At 47.2% G+C, this 26,431-nt stretch overlaps 6 protein-coding genes across 6 annotated transcripts; 2 read left to right on the forward strand and 4 right to left on the reverse strand.

The window, feature by feature from the left end:
- Nucleotides 1-2,884: 2,884 nt before the first annotated feature.
- ATNIH1004_001972 (uncharacterized protein) lies at nt 2,885-3,754 on the reverse strand (the record flags this gene model as incomplete). Its single annotated transcript, XM_033566667.1, has 4 exons — nt 2,885-3,130; nt 3,197-3,268; nt 3,319-3,490; nt 3,522-3,754. 4 exons carry the CDS (start codon nt 3,752-3,754, stop codon nt 2,885-2,887), a joined length of 723 nt encoding a protein of 240 aa, XP_033420732.1.
- A 5,678-nt stretch (nt 3,755-9,432) lies between these two features.
- On the reverse strand, nt 9,433-10,030 carry ATNIH1004_001973 (uncharacterized protein; the record flags this gene model as incomplete). The annotated part of the gene is made up of 2 exons (XM_033566668.1): nt 9,433-9,915; nt 9,980-10,030. 2 exons carry the CDS (start codon nt 10,028-10,030, stop codon nt 9,433-9,435), a joined length of 534 nt encoding a protein of 177 aa, XP_033420733.1.
- Nucleotides 10,031-10,056: 26 nt separating this feature from the next.
- ATNIH1004_001974 (uncharacterized protein) lies at nt 10,057-11,169 on the forward strand (the record flags this gene model as incomplete). The annotated part of the gene is made up of 2 exons (XM_033566669.1): nt 10,057-10,329; nt 10,825-11,169. 2 exons carry the CDS (start codon nt 10,057-10,059, stop codon nt 11,167-11,169), a joined length of 618 nt encoding a protein of 205 aa, XP_033420734.1.
- A 3,429-nt stretch (nt 11,170-14,598) lies between these two features.
- ATNIH1004_001975 (uncharacterized protein) lies at nt 14,599-15,897 on the reverse strand (the record flags this gene model as incomplete). Its single annotated transcript, XM_033566670.1, has 5 exons — nt 14,599-15,025; nt 15,099-15,189; nt 15,252-15,309; nt 15,370-15,460; nt 15,686-15,897. The coding sequence occupies 5 exons, from the start codon at nt 15,895-15,897 to the stop codon at nt 14,599-14,601; spliced, it is 879 nt and encodes a 292-aa protein (XP_033420735.1).
- Nucleotides 15,898-18,012: 2,115 nt separating this feature from the next.
- ATNIH1004_001976 (uncharacterized protein) lies at nt 18,013-18,320 on the forward strand (the record flags this gene model as incomplete). Its single annotated transcript, XM_033566671.1, has 2 exons — nt 18,013-18,051; nt 18,075-18,320. 2 exons carry the CDS (start codon nt 18,013-18,015, stop codon nt 18,318-18,320), a joined length of 285 nt encoding a protein of 94 aa, XP_033420736.1.
- Nucleotides 18,321-22,491: 4,171 nt separating this feature from the next.
- Nucleotides 22,492-22,816, reverse strand: ATNIH1004_001977 (uncharacterized protein; the record flags this gene model as incomplete). Its single annotated transcript, XM_033566672.1, has 2 exons — nt 22,492-22,656; nt 22,766-22,816. The coding sequence occupies 2 exons, from the start codon at nt 22,814-22,816 to the stop codon at nt 22,492-22,494; spliced, it is 216 nt and encodes a 71-aa protein (XP_033420737.1).
- Between the last annotated feature and the right edge of the window lie 3,615 nt (nt 22,817-26,431).

Raw genomic sequence — 26,431 nt, forward strand, 5'->3', positions numbered from 1 at the left:
CTGCGTTTTCCTTTGCTGAGATATGGTCACTTCGAATACTGCTGTCGTATTACCGTTCGAGACTTTAGCCAACGCCCCAGCTGCACGTTCCAGTCCTGCTGTTGTCGCTGGCGCGTTAAAGCAGCCTACTAGACCATTGCTGTACGGCTGTTTTATCTCTGGTGACATTCTTATATACTCGCAGGTGAGGAGAACATGTCGCCCGAGCATGTTACCGCAGTTACGAGACTGCGACAATTCGAACTATACTCACTGCCTGAGCAAATGCTCATTTCATGAAAAGTGTAATGGAATCACCACCGGTTTATCAATGCCAACACCGGGCATTCAGATGGAGAAAGCCGTGTGGCTACCATCCAGGCTTGGCCGGGGCCAGCAGCGTAGGAGATCATGATATTCCTGCGGTTGCATTTTACAGGCGTTTTGTGGGGTTATTCCCGCATTGGAAACACCATGACCTTGCTCACCGAGGAGCAAAAGGGGAAACAAAACAATAGTTCTTGAACCAACGCGAGGCTGCCTGAGGACGCAAAGGTTGCGTTTAATAGAAGCTAAAAGTGCGTTTTCCGGAAGGCGCACCATTGCTATCGGTATTATATGACTGGGAATGGGACCAGGGGTAGAGACAGATGCGTCCTACTGGTTTTCGCTAAATTTTGATAATCTCCCAATTACAGGAGGATGATAACGCGAATTTGAAAATCCTGTGGCATTTTCTCACGAAAGATGACCGATTCTGAACACCAGGTATGATACGCATGACCAAGAGTTGTTAGCGATCAGTGGAAGCATTCAAAAGTTTGGCGGCAGCCACCTCAGAAGGGACGGCAGGAGCCAATGAGTGAGGAATCTGACCATGCCAAAACCCTAAGCGGTTTCGTAGAAGCCCACGTGAAGGCGGCAATGGACGCGTCAGAGCGAGATGGGTCAGTTATGGCGCGTTCGATTTTTCATATTGAGCACCGACCTAGCAGGAGTAAAAAAAAAGACCCTGCAGATGCGCACGCCAAGTAGAAGGCCAGATTATCTGCCGGAAGCGCAGATGAAGTAAGTGATGCGTCACTGCGCTTTATTACGATCAAAGTTAAGAAAGAGTGATTAGCCATGGGTTAAGGAAAGAGTCGATGGGATGGCACTTTAATGATTTAAAAACCGCATGGGCGGCGGGAATAGCTAATGGCGGCATGGACACGAAGGCGGGTCAAACAATTAAATAAAATGAGCTCTGATGCGCATATCTCAATAGAGGTATGCATGCCCACACGTGGACAAGAACGCACCGTGGATGAGACTGTGCTGCCAGCGTGCAGAATTCCCTAGACACCTGGGTACCACAGTCTATGTCACCAAGGTTGTGGATCTGAATCAGCACCTCCAACATTGAGAGTCATGAAATTGGACTATTTGTGCAAGTACCAGAGAATCGCGAATTACGTGTAAGCAAAGTTGATCGCAAGCTGGGGACCATAGCAGTCGGCTGCCCGGGGAATTGGCGAAAATGGCTACTCAGGTACCAAGGGTCGCGTTTGTACCCAGAATTCCTGCGTGGCACGCTGAAATTATGAAAGCAAATCATGATGATCCTCAGGAGGACATTTTAAGAGAAAACGCACCTTGGAAGCCGTCGAACGCAAATACTGGTGTGCGTGGCGATGTGCTGGATTATGTGAAAATACCGATATTTGTCAAAGGGAGATTCTAGGTGCATAGACACGCTGGCAAGCTGGGCCTTTGCCCGGTGCCAGAGCAGCCTGGGAAGTGCTGGCTCTTGATTTTATTACGGACTACCACGCCCAGTTCCACCCACGAGTATATCTGCCAGCCCAGGGGGCACAGAGTTATGTTCGCGATATTGGTAGTTTGTGGATGCCTAGCAAAGTTCGCGCACTTTGCTTATTCCTTGCAATAAGGATATCTCGGCGCCAGAACTCGCACATTTGTGGTTTTATCAAAGGTGGTACCCATGTTTGGTAATCCAGAAGCGTGGGTGTCGGACAGGGGCTCGCTGTTTACCGGTGGCTGCTGGTCGACGCTGTGCTGCTGTTAGGATCAGAAGCGGAAACTGTCTACTGCGTTTCATCCGCAGACAGATGGTCAGACGGGCAAACCAAACGGTAGAGTATTGCCACCACCGAGGCCTATGCGAGGTTTCTTGCAAGATGATTGGGTTGACTGGCTGCCAGTAGCACAAGTTACATATAATGCTGCGATTCATTTCATCCCGCAAAGACAAGAAGCCCATGAAGCATTGATGGGCTTCGTCCCTAACCTGAGAATCAATGTCGATCCCTGATCCCGGCTGGCAATACGCCAGCGTTGGAGCGCGCAACACAGCTCAGGAAAAGCGATCCTTGGTCAAGGATGCGCTGGCGCAAAAACCATAGCAAAGAGAACAATATAATAAGCGTCGGATCGACAGGTAATTCAAGATTGATCAAGTCATGCTACAGGCGAAGAATGTCTCTACGAGTGGAAACCCTGGCGGAAATTAGAACCACCTAGGCCCATTTTCCATTGGCCGATTGCATGGAAACCAATCGTACAAGCTTCAGCTACCTGCCAAAATATCGCCGTCTGTCCGTTTTCCATGTCTTTATTTGGAGCCATACCATGAACGACCAGGTCAATGGAGCCAGCCCCGCCAATACCAATTAATAGCGAAAGAGGTAGAGGAAGTTGATCAAATTCTATGAGGAAAAACGACAAGGTAGTGGCATGGCTGGTGGGCAGGAAGGGCTACATCACCTGATGACTGTGATACCCGCGGAACCAAGATCGCACGTCGAAGACGCAGAAGCCCTGGACATCCTACGAAGCACTATTACAGCACCCACAACACCCATTGACGGCGCACGCGCTACATGGCTAAAAAGAAAATAGCATTCTATTTAGCAGACAAAGATGGCGCAACGGCCCAATAACGCAAACCTCCACCCCAAAGGGAACAACTCAACCCATATGAAGGGGAAAGGACCGCATCAACAAAACGCGGCCCGGGCGACTGAAATTCGCAGGAACGGGAGCCATGGGCGAAGATGCGGTATAAGTGCGTTCGGGGACCGGGCGCGGTCTTGCTGCTGTCACGCGTGAGGTATTCCGGGGTTTTCAGGACGAGCCGCGTCTGTACTCCCTTGCAGCTTTAGCCGCCTCTCTATGCGCAGCAGAGGCGGCAGACACCTGGGGAAGTCCAGCAAACCGATGCGATGTTCAGTAACCATAGAAACAGCCAAGGACCAGCGGCAACCTCCGGAGCGGCCACCAGTTTCAGCTGGCCAGTCAATAAACACAGTTTTGTAAACGACCTGGCAAAGAAAACACCCGCGCTGACGCGGCGTCACCGCTCCAAGTGAACAAGGCAACGGTAGCGCAGGGACTACCTGCCCCCTGGGCCAAAGGCAAACCATTCAGCCTTCCAACATGGACCGGCGCAGGGGTGATGATCTGCACCTGGACGGCCGAAGCCGCCGATGGAGACAAAGGGGCGATGAAACTTTTCACACAAATTAGCAATATTACCTTACGCCGCACCGGACTTACCAGACACGTCCGGAGGGCGGTCGACTCCGTCCAGCTCCGCCGAAGCAGGAAGGTGGAAATCCCCATTCCGGCAGAAACCGAGGAGCCAGGGCGCAGGTGAAACGGCATCCGTCTTCAGAAGGGATGAACGGAACTCCTGGAAGGCGACGGCGTCACGTAGGACGGGTCTCGATGAGCAGCAAAGAAACTTTGCGGGCAGACCATCTGCGAAACACATATTAATGAAAACAAAACATGCAGAAAGCTGGAGGAACCGTTACTATATTAGCTGGGGGCAGAGAAGAGTGCACTTGTCGCAAGAAGTTTGGTGGTTTAAGGAAAGAGAAAAGGAAGAAACAAATCAACTCCAAGACTAAGCTCCGGGCGAAAGGCGCGATTGAATGAAGCGGGCTGGCTGCCGTAGACGACTACCTGCGAAAACACACCTACACTCCTGCAGCTCAAGACATCATTACCAGAAGCATCGATCAACCACTGGAAAAACATTATGGGAAGGACTCAAAGAGTTGGAATCTGATGCATTACCATCATAACGCATATATATTCATGCTACAGTCTTTTTAAGGCTTCCGAGGGGCGAAGCCTGCGGAAGATAGTGTTAGGGCCTCGAAGCGATAAGCTAGATCCTTAGCTAAGATTCGCTTGAGTCAGGTGCGAAGTATTTCCATATTCGCACCCGCGGGCACAGAACTCTTAGCAAGGCCAGCAGTGGATTCTACAATATACGTGGCTCTATCTTTTCTCCTATGGGCACTCCCTTTCGCACCGGCCCCATTCAGCTCGTTGCCGGCCCCACGCATAACATCCTCCAGACTTCCAATTTCGATCCTCTATATGCGCCCAGAGACTATGAATACCAATAGGTTCGCTTCATTATTTTATTACTACACTCCGCGCGGCTTATTTACATTCAATTATTGCCTAAGCTGTTGCCGGTATCTGCTGTTCCTGAGGCTGTGTACTTTGCTGGAGCCAGTAAATTATTGATTGGTCATGGCTGACATTGGCATTTTACCTCCGTTCTACCTGGACGTATTGGGTTACCAGAAGGATTTTGTTTTATTTTTTTGCGTAACTACGTCCTTTTAACGTGACCAACCACCGAGCTGCGCAGACCATGACTACACTATCTGCTGCATTATAAGTGCTTTACTTTTACTTATTGTATGAATTGTCAGGGAGGCTGAACCCGTAGAACTCATAAGATAGGCTATGTACAAAGGGAATCAAGGAAGAAAGTGGAAAGAGTCGCGTGATATATGGGTGGGTCTCCGAGGGGCCATGGGGCCAAAAGGGCCAAAAGAGACGTAGGAACAGGACAATAGGGACAAAGGGACAGCAGGAGTAATTAGCCCAGGGAGAGGAGGTCAAAGGAGAAACCAGCCCTTTACGTGTAATATTTTAACCTTAGAGTGCATAATAAAATAGAAATATTCCCTTGATATATGAATATTTTAGAGATGCTAATAAATTTAATTGAATTTTTGTGAAGGATGGGCCGAGAGTCGGCCCAGGCTCAATCTGAATCCTTATCGGTGGCCTTAGAGCTGTGGTGGTATCTTGGCGTTGATGTATTGTGATCTCTGTGGACTGTTGTATCGTTACCTTATCTGTGGGCGTTCCTATATTATCTTGATCTATTCGAAGAAAGAGATCAAAGATGAATTTTTAATATATCTTGGCATAGATATAGTATTATTATTTCCTTCTACTATCTTACCTATAGCTGACCTGTTGGTTGATCTACCCAGCCAAAATAGATTTATCACAATTTTAAAAGATTTACTATATAGACATATAATACAAGATTATTTTTAAATGCCACTGTATTTAAATGTATTTTTTGACATTATGTGTGGGCTGGGAGCCATTTGACCTCCTCGGGCCAATATCCCTATTATCCTTATTGGCCCTGCTGTCCTACTGTCCTTTTTGGTGACCTTTTGGGCCATCGGCCCTGGATCCATATCGTGATTTTCAACGTTGTTTTGTTTACCAGCCATGCTGCCTTTCTTCCCTTCTTCAACGATTCTTTTGTACATAACTACTATCCCATAGGTTCTACAGGTTCAACCCTGACAGAAATATAATGAACTGGAAATCCTACCACAAAAGGATCAGGCTTAGTATTATATATATATATACCATTGTATTATTATATGATAGATTTAAGGCCCTATTGACATGTTAAGATGATAAGGCTTATAAAGAGTATATTATATGTATACTGTTCATGGATGATATGAAGGTAATCTCTTAAGCATAGCCTTTAATGGATGACATAATAATACCTGCCTATGGTCTAAAATGCCTCACTTTATACAAGAAAAGTACCACGAAACCTGAGTTATAAAGACCCTGAATCGCGTGCTCTCCCATAGCAGAAGCCCGCAGATCTTGCACGCCAACTAGCAATCTATACAGAGTGTTTGGTAGGTGCCGCGCAGGTAAGAAAGTGCCCATGTTATTTCCGGCACGAATATTAGTACTGGAGAGAGACAGGTTCTAGGACGTCGACTGGTTCGGTTCGAAAATTTACAGCAACCAATGCCACCCAACAGGGTCAGCCAGTTGTGTGTGAAACTAACCTGGTAGGGATTTGGTCTGTGATTATCACAATCAGACTTGGCTGAGATTTTTGAACAATACGCCCGAGGAGGTTGAGATCGACTACGCTTAGAGGGTGGCATCAGGGGCAGGCCCTTCAGGCTTCAGAGCAGTTCCGCCAACTCATTGGGAAAATGGAACTATACCAACTTAGCTAAACTCCTGCTGTTTTCTGTACTGGCGGTTGGGGTGTATTACGCTGTTGGCAAGCCCTATATTACATTTGACAAGGTATCAGCCAGCGTTTGGGATGAGGCGGAGAGTGGCATGGGGAGTGTTTTCTGATCAGACTCTCAGTACCACTGTGCCTGGCCATGTGGAAACTGGTGAGGAGCCAGTTGAGGGACTTGACTGACCGATCGGTGAAGTTGACTCCCAGCTGGGCCGTAACTTGTGCGAATCAGGTTCCCAATTATGCCGGTGTTAGTGGGCTCCCTGTTCCGCACCGTTTAAGAACGATAACATTATCACCGCAGCTAAGCGCAGTCAATGTCAATTATTTATGTACAACTCGCTCCGATACCACCACGTGGTGATAATACAAATGTCGGCTGTTCCTAACCAGTCATTGACTGTAACCCCCACTGGTAATGCGTAGATGAAAGGTTTCTTGGCCTGCGAAGGACATCGCTCTGACATTATATATTAACAGGCAGCAGCACCCACAACTAACTGCATAACTGTTATTTAGTCAAAGCGGAGCTCGATAAGGGGATGAAGCGCGACTGAATTACGCACGGCCGGACGATCGATATCCGTTTTTAACGCCAGCCAAGACATAGTCACGATTAGGGCGCTGCACCCAGGTCCAAAATGATCCAAGTAAACCGTAGCATAGACCCTTGCTTTCTCCCTCCTTTTTCTTCTGAAAAATGTAGAAAAGAGGTAATAACACATCTCCCATACGGAATCAGTCAACAAACGCCGATTATCCTGACGTCCAGGAACGCGCGCGGCGGTGACTTGTCAGGCGATTACCGCATCGAGCACAACAATACCGAGGTTAACGCCTGAGGGTCGATCCACGAGGAGGCGGGAATTCGACAAAATCAACTTCGTTCGTAGCATCAGGTCTGGACCTTTGTGGAAGCAGCAGGGAATGGGACAAAATGTGAAAAGGAAACCGTGCAAAGTGCGTGGTAGATGGGGCTAAGGCCGATGGCCACTGAGCAAATAAAATGACTCATTACAGACAGCCATGAGTGACATCCGCCTCTCAAGGCCACACATCGACCTACAAGGTCATCAGCCAGTCTACCCTAAGAAGGAATTTCCCAGTCTCCAGCTGCTTTTTGAGATTGCCAGCTACAGCAGCTGAGTGAAACTCACTAGGAGTGGAAAAGAGACGTTTGGGAAGAGAAGTGTGTTGAACTGGTCAGGAGAGGGGCGGGGTCTTGCAGAAATCTCAAAGCGAGAGAGTGGGACTGAGGAGTGGCGCTGGGTGGGAGTGATTGTGGCTCCGGGCTGCTCGTGAGCACTCACTGCTACACTCAGTGAGAGCGGGCTGCAACGCTCAAGGCCTGCTCAGAGCTCCTCAAGTGATGCCAGGCACTGATCAGGCGATGTTACCACCAGCAGAAGATTCCTGTAAGTCTCTAAAGTAATAGCATGTAATATTATATTAGGCTTAGTTTATAGCCAGAGTGTAAAGAGTTGTAAGCCGCTAAATCAGGATAGAGATGGGAACTACATAAAGCCAGAGGCCGCTCAGAGGCCTGGGTAAAATTAAGTCAAGCTTGCGACTATTTTACACTGCCATTCAAAAAAAGCCATCACTTAAGCACCATTTTGTTTTAAAACTAGATGATAAGTATTATAGAGTGCTTGCGGGCGTATCCCTGTAATGTGCACTAAGCTGTAGCAAAAGGTTACCAACCTGGCACCAATGTTGCATAGACCTATAAAAGACAGATTAAAGGCAGACACAATTCGGCCCTACGCTGCGGCTGAGTTAATGGATCTAAAGTAGCCAGTAAAGGACGCGCACCAGAGACGCGCGTTCGCGAGATAAAATCCAGCCAGTGGAGTCTAGACTCCGCTTGTAAGACGCTCAGGCACAAAGTACAATTATAGTTCCATATTCACCTGAAGATCAGCGATTATTCCAATCTTCCGATACATTGCCAGTCTCCCTACTTCACGGAAATGTGCTGGAGCTCCGTTTTTCGTCTCACCGGCGCGTTGATATCAGCCTGGTTTGGCGCTCCATAAAAAGAAGCGCTCGCTATCATCACTAAATCCCCACCGATGCAGGTATACATAATAAACTTGCTCATTCCTGTGCTCCCGCCTGAAAGAAAGGCGTCCTGCACTGCGCTGCAGTCTATGATCTGCACATTCACATGTGCTTGCGCTGCTTGCCTACCCGGATAGGGCTGCGGACAGGTTCAGCGACTTTTGCGTCAATCAGGAAGGACTGTCGTGATTGTCGTAACGGAATACTTCCGCCACCCAGTACAATGGTTAATGATCATGGCGTGGTTCGGAAGAGCCCCAGTATCGCCGTTGCTGTTGCCGTGTCGGCCTGGCTGACGGTGTTTTTACGATCTGTGGGTAACTGGAATAAAAATGCAATGCACTAGATGCCGCTGGCGATTTGGAACCCGATAATACTGGCTATGGGTGTGTCAGTTTGGAGGAAAGCTGATAAGATGTCTCATTCCCCATCGTCGCAATTTACCAACAGCCAGATGATCTCCTTGTATCAACCTACGCGGATCAGAATACCAACTATGATATCCATGAGTCGCTTCTATGACCATAGAGTTAGTAGGATTAGAATACCACTTCGCAGAGGCGAGGCTTGCTTCCACACTTTGGAAGTACAGCGGGAGGTAATACTTCGCGCCCATGGGAGACCATGCTGCGCGCGTGCAGCCCAAAAGGCCGCGTTGGTTGCAGTTCTTGAACAAGCCGAGTGCGGCATCAGGGGATGATACTTGGCTGGAGCGTTTTCACTGTGAGAGGAAGGAGGTACTTGCGATCATGGTGTTCCCAACCACAATCAGGCAGATAACCTTCCGGACTGTTCCGGGGAATATTGCGCCGCCGAAGTCTAGTCGAGGAAGGAGAAGGGGGGCAGCACACAAAATGGGGAACGGTACTTAAGTCCACAGCTTTAACTCCATCGCTTAGCTATGGCTGCAGGGTTATGCACGTCAAAGAAAAAAATTAAAAGAAACAAACGCAAATCCACAGACTAGCAGGTCGAAATCCAGAAACACCGCCGCAGCGCGGCAATACTGTAGATACTTTAATTAAGTGGTCAGTCGACCCTCGACTGCCACATCACCGCCAGGTAAGCCGAGGAAACAATGATGCTCGGTTGCGTACTGAGGGCGTCCGGGGATTGTAATCGTCACCATCTGGCCCTGGGCCACCGGCTGCCGTGCCTGTAGCGCTCGCGCAGTGATGAGCATCGCCATGCTTGGCCTCATCGCTGCGGGTTATACTGGCTGCGGCGAGGAGATGGCAAACTCCTGGTGATGGGAGGGCAAACACGACCCCCAAATATCGCTGCATTTCATGGTGGGCCGGCCCGTTGTTGTGGCAAGTACACCTGCCGATCCATGTGGCCCGGGCAGGAGTGCAGAGGCGGATATCGTTGGGATGGATATTTGCAATGATGAACTGATCAGATATACTGCGACAGAAAGGGAACGAGCTAGAAGTTTGATCACTTAGGCCATGGCTCGGACTAGGAGTGCATGCATGGGTGCGACTGGGATAGCAGCGAGACAACGGAGCTGTCTGCAGGAATTTTTGGTGGTCCTAGGAGATCCCATGAGCCTCTGACAGGGCTCTCATTGGGGAGATAAGGATGGTCAGCGTCTACCTCAATGGCGTGGATGGCTGTGATGCTGTGCGCTCGTTTTGCATGCGCCATTTCTAGTAGAAGTTGCTTTCTTCAAGATGGAAAGAAGTTACGCTGCGGGTAAAGGAATTTGTTATCTCATCGCCGGCGCTGTTGGCCGTCATGTACCTGCGCGCCCTTCCAGCGACGTCTCGCGCCGACGCCCGGAAGGTTCAGGGCTACACATCCGGGCGCAGTTAAATAACCACTATACGGGGAGCGGAGAGACTGTTTTAAAAGATCTATCCTGGAAAAAAGATGCCGCAGCGGAACCGCCAATTGGTATAGCTATCGGCGCTATTGGCACTATACAATCAAGTAGTATTGAGAAGGTTCGGTATCCGGAATTGCGCGAGGATGATCGCCAGTCCATAATAACTAGAGCCAGTGTCCATCTTTGTTTCATTTCATTTTATTTTAATTTTTTAATTTTTGGACGGAGCGTCTTACTTTATTTTACATTTTGTTGAATAACCACGAGGTATATTTCCGCTTGAATTCGCCAGATACACATAAGAAAAATATTGCAACTCAAAACAATGCCATCCCTTAGGTCTATTCCATATCCACGATACCTTGTGCCAAAGAGTATGGCTAATGCGGATAAAAAATTATTCACACAAGCGGACGGCATCATCCTATTCATTCTCGACCCATCCAACCGGAGTCAGGAAGCTCGCTATTCCATCTGCCATTCGTTTCGGGGTAACTCAAATTATAGGTGGCTGATGCGACCGTGGCATGTCCCATAAGCTGACCCCAAAGGGTTGCGGCTTGTCAAGATCAATATGGCTACCCTCCTTGTTGATCGCGTCCTCCTGAACTAGCCAAAACCAGAGTTCATAAAATGGCGCCAACGAAGCGGCCCTGCTCATGCCGGGTTGGCGCGGTCGGTGAATTCCTTGATGTCGGAAAAGCCTTTGCCCTCGGTCGAGGAGCTGGTCCACTGGACCCTGGCTGGTTTGACGATGGTGGAGAAACGTAAAGGCCTAATATGTCCCATTCCGACACCCCGCTACGGCGCACATGGTCTGACGCCACATTCCGCATCCACGATGCTGTTTATACAGGCCGTGTTGGGGACGTACATTCTCCGTTTCTTTTCGGATTTGATGCGTATCTTTGCCTCCTTGCCCAGTCGGGACGAAAGCAACAACATTGGCGGATCGTGATTACGGATTTGAATTCTGTTCCGGCAGCGCATAGGACTTTTGCTTCGGTTCGCGGGCCACGAGGCTCAGGGTCCACCACCTGATAGTGAGTTAATAGCCATCGATTTAGCGCATTCGCTGTACTAAAATGCGATCAAAGATGATTCCCACCATGGTGTTTGCAATTTATATTCTTCAGTTCGCCGGACTGTAGGACGGGTTCATTGCATGGGCTGCTTCTCACCGTTTATTTGCCTTGGATTCAGGAAACGGCGAGCTGGACAAAATATGCACAGTATTAAAGGGATCCCACAGCGGCGCAGAAACTTTCAATACTATCAAATGCTTAGAAACTCAGAATAATGGCCATCCAGAGAATCACAAAAGAAATTGCCGCGAATAGCAGAAGCAAACTAATTACCGTTAGCATAAGCGACCAAATCAGACTTACATGATTCTCGAGAACGCACCCGGGAACAATCACGGAACCTCAGCATCCCGAAACACCGCGTTGTATGCATCACTCATCATCATCCTGGACATCTTCCAAACGCGTCCGGTGATGTAAGTAAGGCATACTACCCATGAACACGACATCGACTGTCCCTCCGTGGGATGAGACTCAAGCATAGCCCACATCTGAGTGTTAGCTACGTAGTATGTCCATTAATCTTCACCGAAGAGAAAAGGGAAATTCACCGCCTACGACAAGTTTTCCAGATGCTACAAGTCCTTTCGCTTTCTTCGAGGTGTTTCCTGTACATTATTATTCAAAGCTGGCAGTAGACGATAGACAGGGCACTCACGGTCGAACCTGTTTCCATATTATCTCAATAGAATTAGGCTTGTCGGGGCAATACAAGGCTTCCCTTTCGTGCTTCTGATGCTATGCCTGCACGATGACCAATGACTCAGGGCACTGAGGTGTTTTGGAGAGGTGAGCGGAAGATAGAGGCGAAGCCATTTGAATAGACATATGAGTGTGCTATTGAGGACTAGAATGGAGATACACTACCAGGTTTTAATTGAACGAGGCTGCGTGGTCATGTGTCCAGATACGATGTAGGAATGCAAATGAGCCTGTCAGAGTGCAGGTGCAGTGGGAACAGAGCCAGATAAAATGATTGGCGCTATGAGAGGGTATTAATCGAAGGTGATTAATCTGTGTTGTGCACTTATCTCCACAATCCAACTCTTTGTTATTTAAGATATCTATCTTTTTAAACACTAATTTAGCAGGAAACGGCCCGAGCATGTTGATATTGTTAGCGTCCCAGCAGCCGAATCCACCTGAAAGAGAAAAGAAGGGTTAATATTCAAATGTAGTGATTCGCTGCCGTGCATGCAGAGTCTTGTCAGAATAGTCCAGATCAGGACAGTATGTGAAATATATATACTCAATATCTCTCCAGAGGGACGGGCAGAACAGTTCCTGCACACGGTGCCAGGAGGACTCCGCTATGTAGAACAAGTCATTGCTCCTGAGAAGGCTTGGAAGTCGCTGTCAAATCACCCATTGATGCAGCAAGCAATGGATGATTTGTTATGAGACACACTTTGGGGCTTTTGACTAGTTCACTTGTCCTACATAACTAGGAGATGTGAACAAAATGGGGGTAATACTTCTGTTTGGCTGCTGGATATTAAGGGGCAGCATTACAGCTGGATGGGACATGTTGCTCTCAAAGGGAGTTCAGTTTGTGTGAGTTATGCATGACAATTCACCTGGCCGTTATTTCCGTTCATTTATTCTCTATTATTTTACTACATTCAACTTCCTTTTCCTTATAAGAGGTACTCCCTACCTGCTCTAACTCCGCTTCATCCTTTTACTTGCCTCTTGCTTACCTCTACACCATTTATTATCTTATTTTATATGATATTCAATCCAAGGTACTCCGCATTAAGCAATACATCTTTCAATAATTCCGATTTACCTGGCTAATTAGTGGCGCGATACTTTGAATTTGCCGGGTATGCCTTTCTATTCGCGGGTTCCTTCCGTAACAATTTACGACTGGGTTTGGCATAGTATCGAATTGTCCTGGCACCAGAATCTATGATGTTGCCTGCAGCATCTCATCTGAAAATTGTCATTTTGCAATACAGTATCCTTCCCGCGAAATGGTGACTTTGGCATATTCCATGGGATGCTTCAAATTATCTTGCCCCATGTATGAATGGAGTTCTTTGTATGGAACCAAGGAATATATCTCATGTTAGCCAGAGAGCTGGGGCCGTTCTAATTGTATCAAATTCCGCCTGCCAATGATGCAGTATCCACACTGTTCTGTACAACTTTTTCTCTCATAAGCTGTATTGAGTGGTAGCCTCCGTATGGGCGGTTTTGGTCTATCGGCTCCGGACTCTTTTGGATATAGGTCACGAAAGATTGCTGATGGTGCACCGTTCCTCGAATATAAAAATGCCAAGAATTGGACGTGGCCGACTATATTTGTCGAAGATTCGTTCCGTCATATAAATGGGAACCGGCGTGATCGACAGAATTAAACCTACAAACAGACAAAAGAATGCTACTTTGACTGCTTTGGAGGAACAATAGCATTCTTGGTGCCAAACTTCCACACAATTTAATCTAACCAGCCAAGGTAAACACATCTCGATTAAAGTATCGGCTTTGTCCCCTCGGTGATTTAATAAATCGAAGTGTGCCTGGAGTCACTCAGTCAACTCAGAAGATACTCAACATTGGATATGTGGACTAGCAATCAACGGGCAAGAGTTGTTCTCATTTATTCCACGTCAACGCCTTGGGATGGTCAGGTAAAAAGAAACTTTGGGAGTTACAGCATATGCCATTTTAATATACCACAAAAAGCACCAACAGATCTGTATTAACACTAATTTTTGTATTTGCATTTAGTCTAATTATATTGTCCTAAGTATTCAGATACACTGAAAGGCATTATACACGACCAGCTCCTACCAATGCTTCAAGAGATAACTTAGACAAGGCTTGTCGCTTTAAGAGACTATGTACATTTATTGTTGAAGCTTCTATATGACTATCTATTGGCGGCTTCACTTCTAGAGACCTGGTTTTCAGTTGGTTGGATAGTCTTTGTCTTGACATCTACTATTATGACTTTCCAATATGTATATAAATCTAGATTGCTCTTGCAAACCAATTTTCTGGTTTTCTGGAGCACTTACTATAACTATAGAATGAAATGAATCCAGGGCATCCAGTCCCGGACATGGTTACGACCGACCATCAGCGAGAGGATGTAGAGTTGGTGATGTTTTCCACATGTACCAGACATACCATGCACGGTGTGAACTGGATGGATACTAATTTATCATGGATGCTGTCTTATAATGACGGTGTGGACGGGGCTCAGCGCCTCTCTTCCAATATCGCGTCTGTTTGGCAACCCACGTGGAACTTGTCGCGTCGAAGAGTGGTGAAAGTCCGGACTAGTGTCACAGTCACATCGCCTCCTTTACCGTCGACAAACTCCGAGAATTGGGCGGTCTGGAGGGATGGTACATCCAGATAAACGGGGACATCTGCCGTGTCTTCTCCATCCTATCGGGGCTTGGAGTGGACATGTTTTCCTCTCTTTTTCTCTCTTGCCTTTTTATCGAGGCCAGCTGCTTCCAGGATGCACTTCCACCTCTGAACCCACCGCCTACATCACCGACACCTCGCTGGACCGTACCGGTGGCATCTACGCCCGCATACAAAGGATCATGCCCAGCCCACTCGCGCATGACCCGATGTCTGCAATTGCTGCCCATCCACGCTGGAAACCACCACTCTCTGCCAAGTCCGGTCGCGAATAGCTCTCGGCGCGTCTGGTCATCACGGGTGTTATCTGCAGCGTCGCAACGTCGCTTTTTACCGTACAATATCCTGCGCAGCGGCGAGGTATTTTCTCCATATCTTAGATAAAACGATTCAATTGCACCACAGAACCAGCCTTTACAGCACGACGAAGTCCACGCTCATCTGTACGCCGCTCAGAAACTCATGGTGTTTCCCCTGCAAAGTCTGCAGGCAGGCTTTCGCCAACGAACCTACCAATCCGTTTCTGCCCAGACTCGTACGTTAACGGGTCATTACCGATACCCCAACTCACCATCGGGGCCTACTTGATGGTATCCGGCGTTAGAGTTCTTCGCGTCTGCGGCGACAAGCTGAGCTTGATCCGCATCGTCGCTGAACAATCCACACGGACAAAAAATCTAGCTGCGCACCAGTTCCTCACCATTAACGCAGAGCTCCGCGAAAGTGCGTACAGGATCAGCCACACCACAGAGTTCTATCTCTACTTCCACATCAGCAGGCCTCAGTATGCGACAGGTCGATCGTTAGTTTATAGCGCTGCCAGAGTTCACTGCCAATCAACGATCAATCGTCGGAATGGAACATCTGTCTGTATAATGCGAGAATCGCACAAGAATCAATCTCGCTTATGCTCTTTGATACCAATACATCAAGCTGGATGTCTACCTTCGTCCGCCGCCGATAACTTTCAGGCTTTGCGTCTGTAATGGATACGAGCTGCCCTACCATCCGGGGTGGACGGCTCTGGATGCCGCAACAATGGACGATGCGTACTTTTGAAGGTCTTCGTGCCGGTGATGACTGGGAATGTCGTTGCTGGTGGCGATATGTGATGCCAACGCGACGAGATATATCCAGCTTGTAGGGGGCTGTTCATCGGTGAAGATGGTGCAGGCTGGAGGAATTTGTTGCGGCAGATTCCGGCTGGTGTATACCATGCTTTACATTCATGATGGGGGATGTGGGTGTTATTTGGTGCGTTGGGGTAAACGCCAGGTGGCCCTAGTATGGCGTGATATCATCGCTATAGAAGTTGTGTTTCAGTTATACCTCTTTTCTTCCCAGGTACTGACTTTCACGGGGAGACATCGACGTCGGAACTGTACGTTCGAGTCTTATATGGCGGACGTGCGGTGCAAACTATACATGGAACGTGGACTGGATCGGCACATCTGAATTTTGTGATATCCTGGGGGTGTTTATGCCGGAGGTTATTATCTCATGTGTAAAAGCATGAACAACCCGCTATATAAATGCTACTGTTAGAAAATAAAATCAATCCCGCACCTTAATAACAAAGTAACTTCATCAGGTGTACAAGCTGGAGTAATTCCATGACAGCGAACCGGCGACTGACGCCTGCTGTCGCCTGGTCAGCGGCTCTGGATCGCCAGCCAGCCGATTGGGCCATGACTGGCGCGCATTGTACATATCTGCGCCAGAGGCGATGCCCGGCCCTTAACCAGAGCGTGACCACGAAGGTCTTTTCGACATCCCGCAGAAACGCTCGCAGATTGAGATCCGCTGCGCGGATTCAGGTGGGACAGGGGTTTACGCCATCTTGGTGTTTTGGCGGTGATCCACGAGTACTGGAATTAGGTAAAGGGGAAGGCAAAGTGTTACGATATGGGCCGGCTGCTGATGGGTATGAAGGTGATTGCCAGGTAGAGGGCGTATTTAGCCGAGTAATACTTGTTTATATATTAGATGTGGGTTTGAAATTCATCCTTTGATTGTCCATCATGAGTTGGAGTTGGTCAAAGGTGGTAGTTTTTCTGAATTCATCTGAATCCCATGCATCGATTTTCCAAATCTGGTTATGTGCGTTTGGTATGGATGTGGTTGATTATAGAGACTAAGCAATTTTGTTTTTATTTTACTGTTGGACTTTAGCTGGTCGTCAAAATACAGAGCATTCACGGCTATTATCGTTTTTAATCTAATTAAACCTATGAGTTACCTGGAACCAAGCACTTTGACTAAATTAGCAGGTCAATTGCTCCCGGGCTACTCTTATTTTGCGATGCTTCAGCAATTTGAACTGCGCGGCAATCTACGGCATGGCTCATACTCGGCGGCTGACCTTCTGGCAGGTTTTTTTGTTGTTTTTGTTGTATTAACCTGCTCCGTAGAGCCAGAATTTCACTGAAGATTTACGCACGGTTCCACCATATCGCGAGGTCGAACGAGGTTTAATGCATAGACAATGAGAAAATATATAGTTTGAGGCATCTGTCCGCTTGCAGACAGAATGGGCAAAATTAAAATTCCATGACTTGCATGACTGGGCCGTACGCCATGGATTCAAATGATTTGGATCTAATCGTGGCTTTATTCAGCCCTGTATTTTCATCATCACCAGTCGTCGTATCCCTGGTTCCAGCAGACTGCCATAATGCGGACCCAGACTCCAGCAGAGGGATCTGTTCTTTGACACCCTGAACCTGGGCTGCGGAATACGCGTCTTTTTGGTTCACAGGGAGTAATAAAAGGTTTTTGGGGCGATCCGTTCATACTAGGATAGTCCTATTCCTCTCACTGCAGTGATTTGCAAATCCAGCGCTGGCTTATCATTTTGAGGACTTCAGGAAGAAAAAGCGCGAGCAGTGGCTCTTTCGGGCCGCGAAAAGAGCAGCCTCCTTCAAGGAGGAGCCGCAGCGGTACATGCTAGTTATTGCTATTACTACGGGAACTAATGACTATGCAGTTCAACTGGCGCGTTAAACTCATCCACCACTCTTGGATATGGGGTGCGATTGGACTTTATCGTTGAAAAGAGTGACCGGATCTTGACCCATCCATCAGCTTGTTCCTTGTGCGGTGAGATTGAATATAGGCGCGTTATCCATGCTCATTATAATGCGAGTATTTTGTTAATATTCAGGATGATGGATGGGAATGAGACATCAAAAGCGGGTCGAATTAACTCATTGACGTGGATTAAGACGAAATTTGGATGGGTACGTCGTATGTTCAGCATTCCGCCTACCTGGGTTTTCATGGGGTGTACGGATTTGCCCGGATTGCGACAACCTTAATAGAGTTGCCCAGCAATGGACGAAGAAGACACCAGCCATGCCCTCAACCATACGGTACGTTCTATTAATATTGTCAGACTGGCGCCCCATGGAGCCCGGTTGCTGATCCATTTGCGCCATGCGCTATCATCGCCGCCATCTTCGATGTTGGACTGGAACTATTCCGCAACCCAAATTGGCAAAACGTATCATCCAACTTCTACCCTCGCATTCTTCCGGCATCCAGCAAAACTTCTTCATTCTCTTATTCCTGGGTGGTGCAGATGCCATATGACGCGGTACCAAGTCAAAGATACGTGACCATGACATTCACCATCAATTGAGCAGCGATAAAACAAACCTGTATTACCCCAGAAATTGCAGGTTTGTGAAATTCGATACGAAAGTATCCGGTGGATGCATGGAGGTATTGTATGATCGTCTTTTACCATTTGCGCCCTTTACGCAGTTGGGCGCGTAATGCTATTGGGTTGCATTTACGCTTCTGAGCGAACTGATAAGCAGACTATCTTGGATATATGTATGCATTCATGAATGATCAATTTCAAGGAGGAAATTATATGAATGCAGTCTAACGGATGGACGACAGCAGGATTGTTCAAGATAGAGAGAAGCTACGCCGATAGTGTCATCAAAGGGGCTCTAATGGCTGAAACTGATATGTGGCGATTCTTCCCTCTTTCCTGTATCTATTGAAGTAGGCATTCCATTCTCCAAAGTAGACGCTGGCACAAAACTATTAATAAGGTCCCACTCTCCAGACAGTATGGTTCTTCCCTGCAGCACTGGCGTCGCGGTGGAATGTACCACCTAGTCAGACTTTCAGACGTATCCTCACGGTGCGATGGATGATATAGATTTTTTAGTAGAGCAGGGCGGCGTCCACGGCGGTTCTATCGTCTCGGCTGAGATTACAAACATGTCGCGTTTGGGGATCGGATCGTTTTGTCCTGGGAGGATTTCTCTACTTGCGGCCCAACGGGGCTGCAAGATTGTGGTGGCCTCAAGATCTTGCTTGATTGTTGGGCTGGAGGAGGGTATCAGCCTTACGTGGTTCATTATGGTTTTGGAATGGCGATCATCGGCGAGGGTGGAGGTTGGGAGCGTTGGTGGATGATGAAGTACGATCTGTGGAAGGATGAAAAAAATAATGCAACCGGCAAAAAAAATTCTATTCTAGATACAACTCTCTAAGCTCATCTAAGTAGCATAGAATGCGACAGAATCCCGCTATATAAGGCCAATGGCAGATACCATCCAGATCCATTAATGTTGCCTATGCAGAGTGAGTACTGATAGCACCAAACCAAGAAATACTGGGGCTCGCAACCTAAAAACCGAAGCACGCGGCGGCGGCGAGAGCTGGCGTGGCAGGCCGAAGGTTGAAACTGGGCCGATTAATCATTGCATCCGCGGCTACGCATCCGTCGTGGAAGCATACGTTTCTCACTTTTTGAAAAGCATGGTATTTTTGAAATCAGCCAGAACAATCGATTACCCGAAGAATTATTTGCATAGTGACGGGAGGTCAGGAATATGACCATGGATGCTACTGAGAGGAAGGATATCCCTTGAGGGGATACCTGCCATTATAAGGACGACGGCGGAGGTTTTGCCGATCTAACAGATGAGTTAGTGAGCGGGTTGCAACCTATAAAAAGTTAGAGTGGTCTTACCAAGAAATTGCTTAGCTACGTTGAAAAGGAGGAAGCTACAGGGCGTTTGGAAGTGGAAGTATTGTGTAACAACGCCAGGAATTATCACCATAGTTGATCGAGGGGCTCCATGAGTGCATGGCTGAATGCCATTGGCTGCGGCATGCAGGCGCGAAGTAGTACCTGATACCAATGGTTCATTTAGAATTTGTGAGCTGGGGAGACGCTGGACCATGACTAGACGTAGGGCCTCGAAGATGATTCCACCGATTTGGACTGTTGAGTGTAGACATGCGTCTGATCTCTAGAAAAGAGGAGAGTCGTACTGAGAAACGAAAACATCGAACTGATCTCACCAAAGGGAAAGAATCACAACACCCACAACAAATTAAGAAAGACGTTGCCGAGGTGCCGTTAGGCAGTGCAATGCACCAGTATGGCGCTAGAAGAGTGGCGGCAGCATTGGTAGCCCTGAGGGACTTAGCTTCTGTTTTTGTTACTTTATTTTACTTCGTGTGACGGCAGGCATCAGATAGATGATACCTCAGATAGAGGTAGGCAAGGTTGCCACAAAGACTCAAACTGAACGCGGTAATTGGTACAATTGCTTTCCTACTCGGTATACATCAGCAATGGATGTGATACACTTTACCCACGCTTATACCACCATGTGCCAATTTGAAGATTGTCATAGGGACCAGTAAAGATTCCAGCGTGGAAGTGGAAATGGGCAGAACCTGGATTAGGTGACCCGTTGCGAGAAAGCCATGTGCCATGTTACGTCAGGAACGGCGCTGGACGTTAGGTTAGCCGACATCCGGTAGCAGCAGGCGGACTCACGGAAATCTACAGGCGGCTGAAGTGGAATTTGCCAGTTCAATACATGCAGGATTAAGTATATATGGAGCCGTTCTCTGAATTTTAGCGCTCCTGCAAGAATTCCATTTATTAAATGGGATGATTTGACCGCTCGATCTAGGCCCAATCCACCCAATCTAGTGACCTTGGTTCCGGTACGATTCTAAGCTACTGATCGGGCCGGGGTACTTTGGAGACACATGATGTAGAACGGGATGAAGCACATTGCTTTTGAGGAGCATTAGCATGGTTCCGCTCTCAATCGATCATCCATAGAGCGATATGGTGGTCGAGATCGGGCGATTTTGTCGATAAGGAGAGCTATCAGAATAGATGGCGAGAATGCGAGGCGGCGAAATATGTCGCGAATAAAGATGAGCACTGACGTTTACGCTGGCAGATGATCGGCAAGTGCACGTCAGCGGGATCGGTGGTGGGCTTGACGGTCTTCCAAGGTATTTTAAGGTTGGTGCGTCGCAAAGTGCTCGATGCGGTTTGGCCCCGGTCCACTGGTTGTTTCCAGAGTCCAGAAGCCCCATCTCCTTTTCATCATCCGCAGGCGTACTCTTTTAAAGTTGATATAGACCCACGAAATTGCAGTGGTTGGTCCTACAGCTTATACCGGTATGAACAAGATGCGCCGGAGTGCACGGCAAAGAGTGATAGAATAAAACAATTAGCTATATAGCGGGCATTTGTGACCAGTGGTCTTCACCCTGGATTAAGCCAAAGAAGCCACAGGAAATTTCCACCTGAATTTATCCTAAATAATTCCAACATCATAGATCTTACCGTGCTCTATCCCATTAGCTAGATTAAAATAGAGCAGACTTCATTAGCCTCAATGTTAATGCCAGGAATAAGCTCGACTTGTTTATCTCCAATGCCTTATCACACACCACAAATACCGTTTGTTGGCTTTTGCGTCCATTCTTAATTCACCAAAACTCTCGAGCAGCATCTCTCCGTGGTCATGGAGTAGTTATGCTTTGAACAACATGCTGTGTTTACCAGTTAATAAACTTGCAATTTATTTAAATTGCTGGACCACCGATAAGTTATACGCCAGCGATACAAATCCCTTCCACTTTAAAGTAAAACATCATGATATATATATATACAGAACACACATATCGGCCTATAGAAGAATAGTTATAACTATAATAGAAATATGCAAGAAGACGCCTATTACGGTGAAATTAATTATCTTTAGTAGGAATGGGCCTTATCACGTCTAGTATTAACTAATGGAGGAGGAAATAGATACAGTAATGAGATAGACAGACTCTGTGATTTGTGCATGGGATATTATGCAGTAAGCCAGTTAATACGCTAATCAGGTATTTTATATATAATTACTGTACTGCTATATTAATAGGATATGCTTTTAACCCTATATAGTAGATGAATTTGCAGCATATAGGATATACTCCACTAAAAATTATTTACTTAAGTTATATAAAGAAGCCTTGTAAAATATGTATACAGTTGGGGGTAACTAGAATTGTTTGGCGTGAGCTAGGCAATGGACTTGCCAAAAGGCGTAAAGATATGCCACCTTATACTGTATGTATATTAATATGTTATATTAGTAAATATATCTACTAATACATGCTGATTATTATGCCGTAGCAGCATTTTGCAGTCAGGTGCTGATAATAATATAAACAGTATCGGTAACTTTCGGCTCCTCTTTTCCAGGCTGGCTTCGCCAGAACCAGGTTTCCCAATCTTGTAAAGCATTTTTGAAGGCTGCTGGTTTACCAGTGCATGTTTGCTTACGGTGTAGCCGTTTTGTAAAGGCGGGTATGGTAGTATTGTACCCGGCTGAAATATAAACGTATTACTGGCGGCGTTGGATGGGGATAAATTTACTAAGTCGAACCCTTGACCCGATACGGCCATTAAAACCGGTATAGAAATGGTGCTCAAAGTAAAAATACCTTTTATAACATAGTTACGTCGGCCGGCACATGACCACTTACTGGCGGATATCACCAGTCTTTCCAGGGGACCTTTTGCCTCTTTGCCGCACGTTCACCAACGGCTTGGTTGGGAAATGATAGCTGACCCATAGCCACGCAATCACGAGATTGAGTGGCGTTTGTTCCTCTGGTGACTTCGGAGCAGGCTGTTGCTCTGGAAACTACGCAGGAGGAGGGCCTAATGGAACAGATAGTGCAGCAACTTAGCTAAAGATCTAACTGGCGGGTGAGATAGATGATGCAGCGTACGGTGACACTAAATCACTGCACCAACGCACTTTGGCGTGAGAACAGGTGCCGGGTGGGGTTAATGCTGGCCATGACCAGGGCTGAACTGGTTTTCAGAGCTTATCCTTTATGCTAATAATGCGCGTTTTCTGTACTGGATTTGTACCTAAGATGATTATTTTAAAACCGGTAGGTTTTGGTACTGTAAAGAGGAGCTCGTGTATTCACGTCTGCTCAAATCAAAGGGGTATCCGTGCCAGTGCTATTTGGTAGCCTACAAAGCACCCCTGCATTCTTTATAATGGTATTTTGCGCGATTGTTCATCTAACGCGTTTCATGGGGTTACGCCGGAAGGACCACGCGAAGGCAACGGATCGATCGCCATCGGTAGTTCGACCATGAGAATCCTTACAGGCAATCCACAATCTAGAGCGTGCTTCATAGTGATCCAAATACGATATGATCTGGGACGAAAAAGTAGTCGGTGACGTTTATTGATTTTGAGCGGAGTGGCGCTGCAAACCCGACGAATAATACCACTAGGGAATTTCACCTAATCAAACGCAGGCAGGAAGTCTGCCTCTGGGAGAAGAGTCCAAGCTCATGACGCGCATGAACATGGTTATGACGTGTGTTGAAAGATGCTATAAGTCTGCCAGAAGCCATTTGTTGCTTATGTCAGGAATCAATGCTTCCCTCTACAGAATTAGCACTGCCGCCAAAATATGAACAGACGGTACAGAAAAATAAGGCAGAGAAGACCGGCAAAAGAGTCAGCGCGCGTTGATCAGCGTCGAAAAGCGATATCTTACAGACCAAAATGCGCTTTCTGTTTTTGCTGTGAGGCAATGTCGCTTCTGGCACCGCTAGCCTATAAGAGGTTAATCACATTTTTTTTCCCGCCAACCAATCTGGCTTTTCTGAGGAGGAGGAATTGAACTATTTATAAGATTATCAAATGGGGAGAAAAAAGGCATGCCCTTGTGGACGTTACGTTCAAAACCATGGCCAGTATCATACAGATTGTGTTTGCGAAGTTTTTCTTATCAACGGGCGGCCTAACTATTATTGCTTCGTCGGTCGCCAGTTAGCGTTCAGTGCGCTTCCGACGCCCGCACTCTGGATCGGCAATGTGTTCCGGAGAGTAAGGAGTGAGACATCTCGGAAACATACATACTGGCTTGAGTTCCGGAACCACCAGCGATCGTCCTTTTGCCTAACCCACCTAGAGTTATGCGGCTCTTCTTTGTCAGGGATTGCTCCCGCACTCTCATAAGAGGGCCAGATGGTAATTTATCTGTTAGCGGAAGAAATGGTATTCCGGACGTTCCTTCCCTGGGCCTTGGCTGCGCTGGCGTTGTCAATCGCCGAATCCCTATGCTCCAGTTGCCGAGACCAGGGGATGGCCAATCAAGTTTAGGAGACGTTGGATGTATATCTAGTTGAATATATACGCTCCTTAGCGGAGCTACGTGCGTGTAGCTGTAATAACTTCCTCCACTGCTACAATCCCCATTTCCCTGTGCTGAACCCCATCCAGGAGTTTTTCCCAATTGCCCATTATATGATTTACAGTATATTCAGCCCGGCTTGTGCATACACACCAGGATTGGATGGTTTCGTTTACCTGACCCCTGGCGCCAGCGATATACGGGCTATTACACCGCACGGCTTCTGCTTACACTCTGCTTAGAGCTTTCCAAGGATAAAGAAAGAGATTAATGTTACCTATAACGCGCATGCCATTTGAAAGTGCTTTGCCATGTTCGACAAGCTACTTCGCGGCTCACTTAGGAATAACGGATCGCGGCAGCCAGTAATAAATACCAGAAGCATTCCGGTGCACCGCTAACCCCACAGCGACGTTAATTAATAAGACCTAACGAGAGTCTCTACATTTGCAATGAATGTTTTACTCTCAGGAGGCAGTGGGGAATATCTTATATGATTTTCTCACCGCATTTCAGATCAGTTCTGGGTAAAGGCATCACGCGCCACCACCGTGCCACCTCTTTACTCGTGCTCTTTCTAGTGTTAGAAACAATGACATCCACGTACCCTGGCTGCCGTTCTTCCGGTTCCAAACTTTCACAGTTACACCGCAATCGTCTCCTCTTCGGTCGCGGAGTTGGAAATCGTTGTTATGCTTTCCCCCATAGGCAGAGCCGGTAAGTACATATTTTCGTATCACCATCGCTTCAGATCGGTTCCTTCAGTACCGGACGCGCAGCATGCGCGCCGCAGCCAACCACCTTAATGTTCCATTTTGTTAAGGCTGAATATCAAGCTTGTTTATGTCGCCGGCGGGAACCCTCATTGTCCTGGTCGTTTCCGTCGTAGAATTTGCCTAGCGGGGTCGGCACTGTATGCTACAGGCACATTAGAACATTACGCGCCACTTGAGTTTGCGTTCTTGACAGATATAAGGTTGATTCAATTTTGTTCTTCCACGCGGATGCTGACCCATTGCGCCAACCGATCTCAAGTTGCCGTTACCTGCCTGAGTGGAGAAACCGGAACCCATCGCGAAGTGGCAAAATTTAAAATGGGCGAAGTAAATGGTTGTTATGAAGCACCAATGCAAATTATGGAATATACTAGTATGTCGCGCGTTTACTTGGGGGTTCCAGCTTGTAAAATGGTCCTTGTTCCTCTTTAAATATCCCTGTGATGGCTTCAATACAAGGGGACTCCAAGCGCTAGGAATTGAAATACTACCTCCACCCCAGTTTGCGGAACTGTTCTTGGCGGACCTAACCTACTGGAATCTAATTATCATAACAACCCGACTAGTATTACACAAGCATTCTTCTTTCACCTCCACAGTGAGGCACGCTGCAGCATTCATACCGTCCGTCAATATGCGGCTGGCGGCCTTGTTTAATTCAGGAAAAAGAATGGGATGGCCGTTGGAGATATTAGTTACAACAATACTTTTTCCGAAATACCGTTGCATCGTAGCGGAAGATTTTTTTTTTAAAAACAAACTTTCCATCAAAACTACAATTGACTACACCTTGAGAGTATCTTGGCTCCTGGCGAAGATCCTGAGACCAAAACAATCATTTTTAAGCCGAACCATCCAGTAAATGCCATTGGGAATGGGAATTCGTTACCCAGTAGGCTGGATTTTATCAGTTGAGCTGCCCAGCATATAGTTACTAGCGCTTGAACTTACTGATCCATGTTTACCAAAAGGTTGGCTTGGGCACGAAGCCCTCGTACTAGAAAACAACTCCAGCGTGACATGAACCCGGACAGTATTTGTACGAGTAATGGCGCAAAACTCAGATTCTAGATTTCAAAGAGGCTCCAGGATGTCTACCCAGTACCATTATCAATAGCTGATGATTCATATGGAACTTATGAAAGGTTGAAGCGATAAGCAGAGATGCTTGGTAAATTGAAGGCAATATTTGTAAACGGAGATGCATGTCAGCCGGGCCTTACGGCGGCTCCTACAGGCGTTTACATGACTTTTACCGCGATAGAATTGCAAGGAGTCGTCCGTAATCCAACCAACCACGAGATTCGTTGATCCATTACACTGCAAACTATGGAATATGGCTAGTTCACTACATTGTGCGTCAGCAGGTCTCGAAGGGACGTATCAAAGATGCAGCAGTGAGAAGATAGGACTTGTTATGGCCTGAGGCGGAGATGGAAACGAGCAAATCCTCTATTCAGTACCTTCGGAGAATACTACG

This window comes from Aspergillus tanneri, assembly GCF_003426965.1.
Source record: "Aspergillus tanneri strain NIH1004 chromosome Unknown AapTan_13_pilon_pilon_pilon, whole genome shotgun sequence".
Lineage (NCBI taxonomy): Eukaryota > Fungi > Ascomycota > Eurotiomycetes > Eurotiales > Aspergillaceae > Aspergillus > Aspergillus tanneri.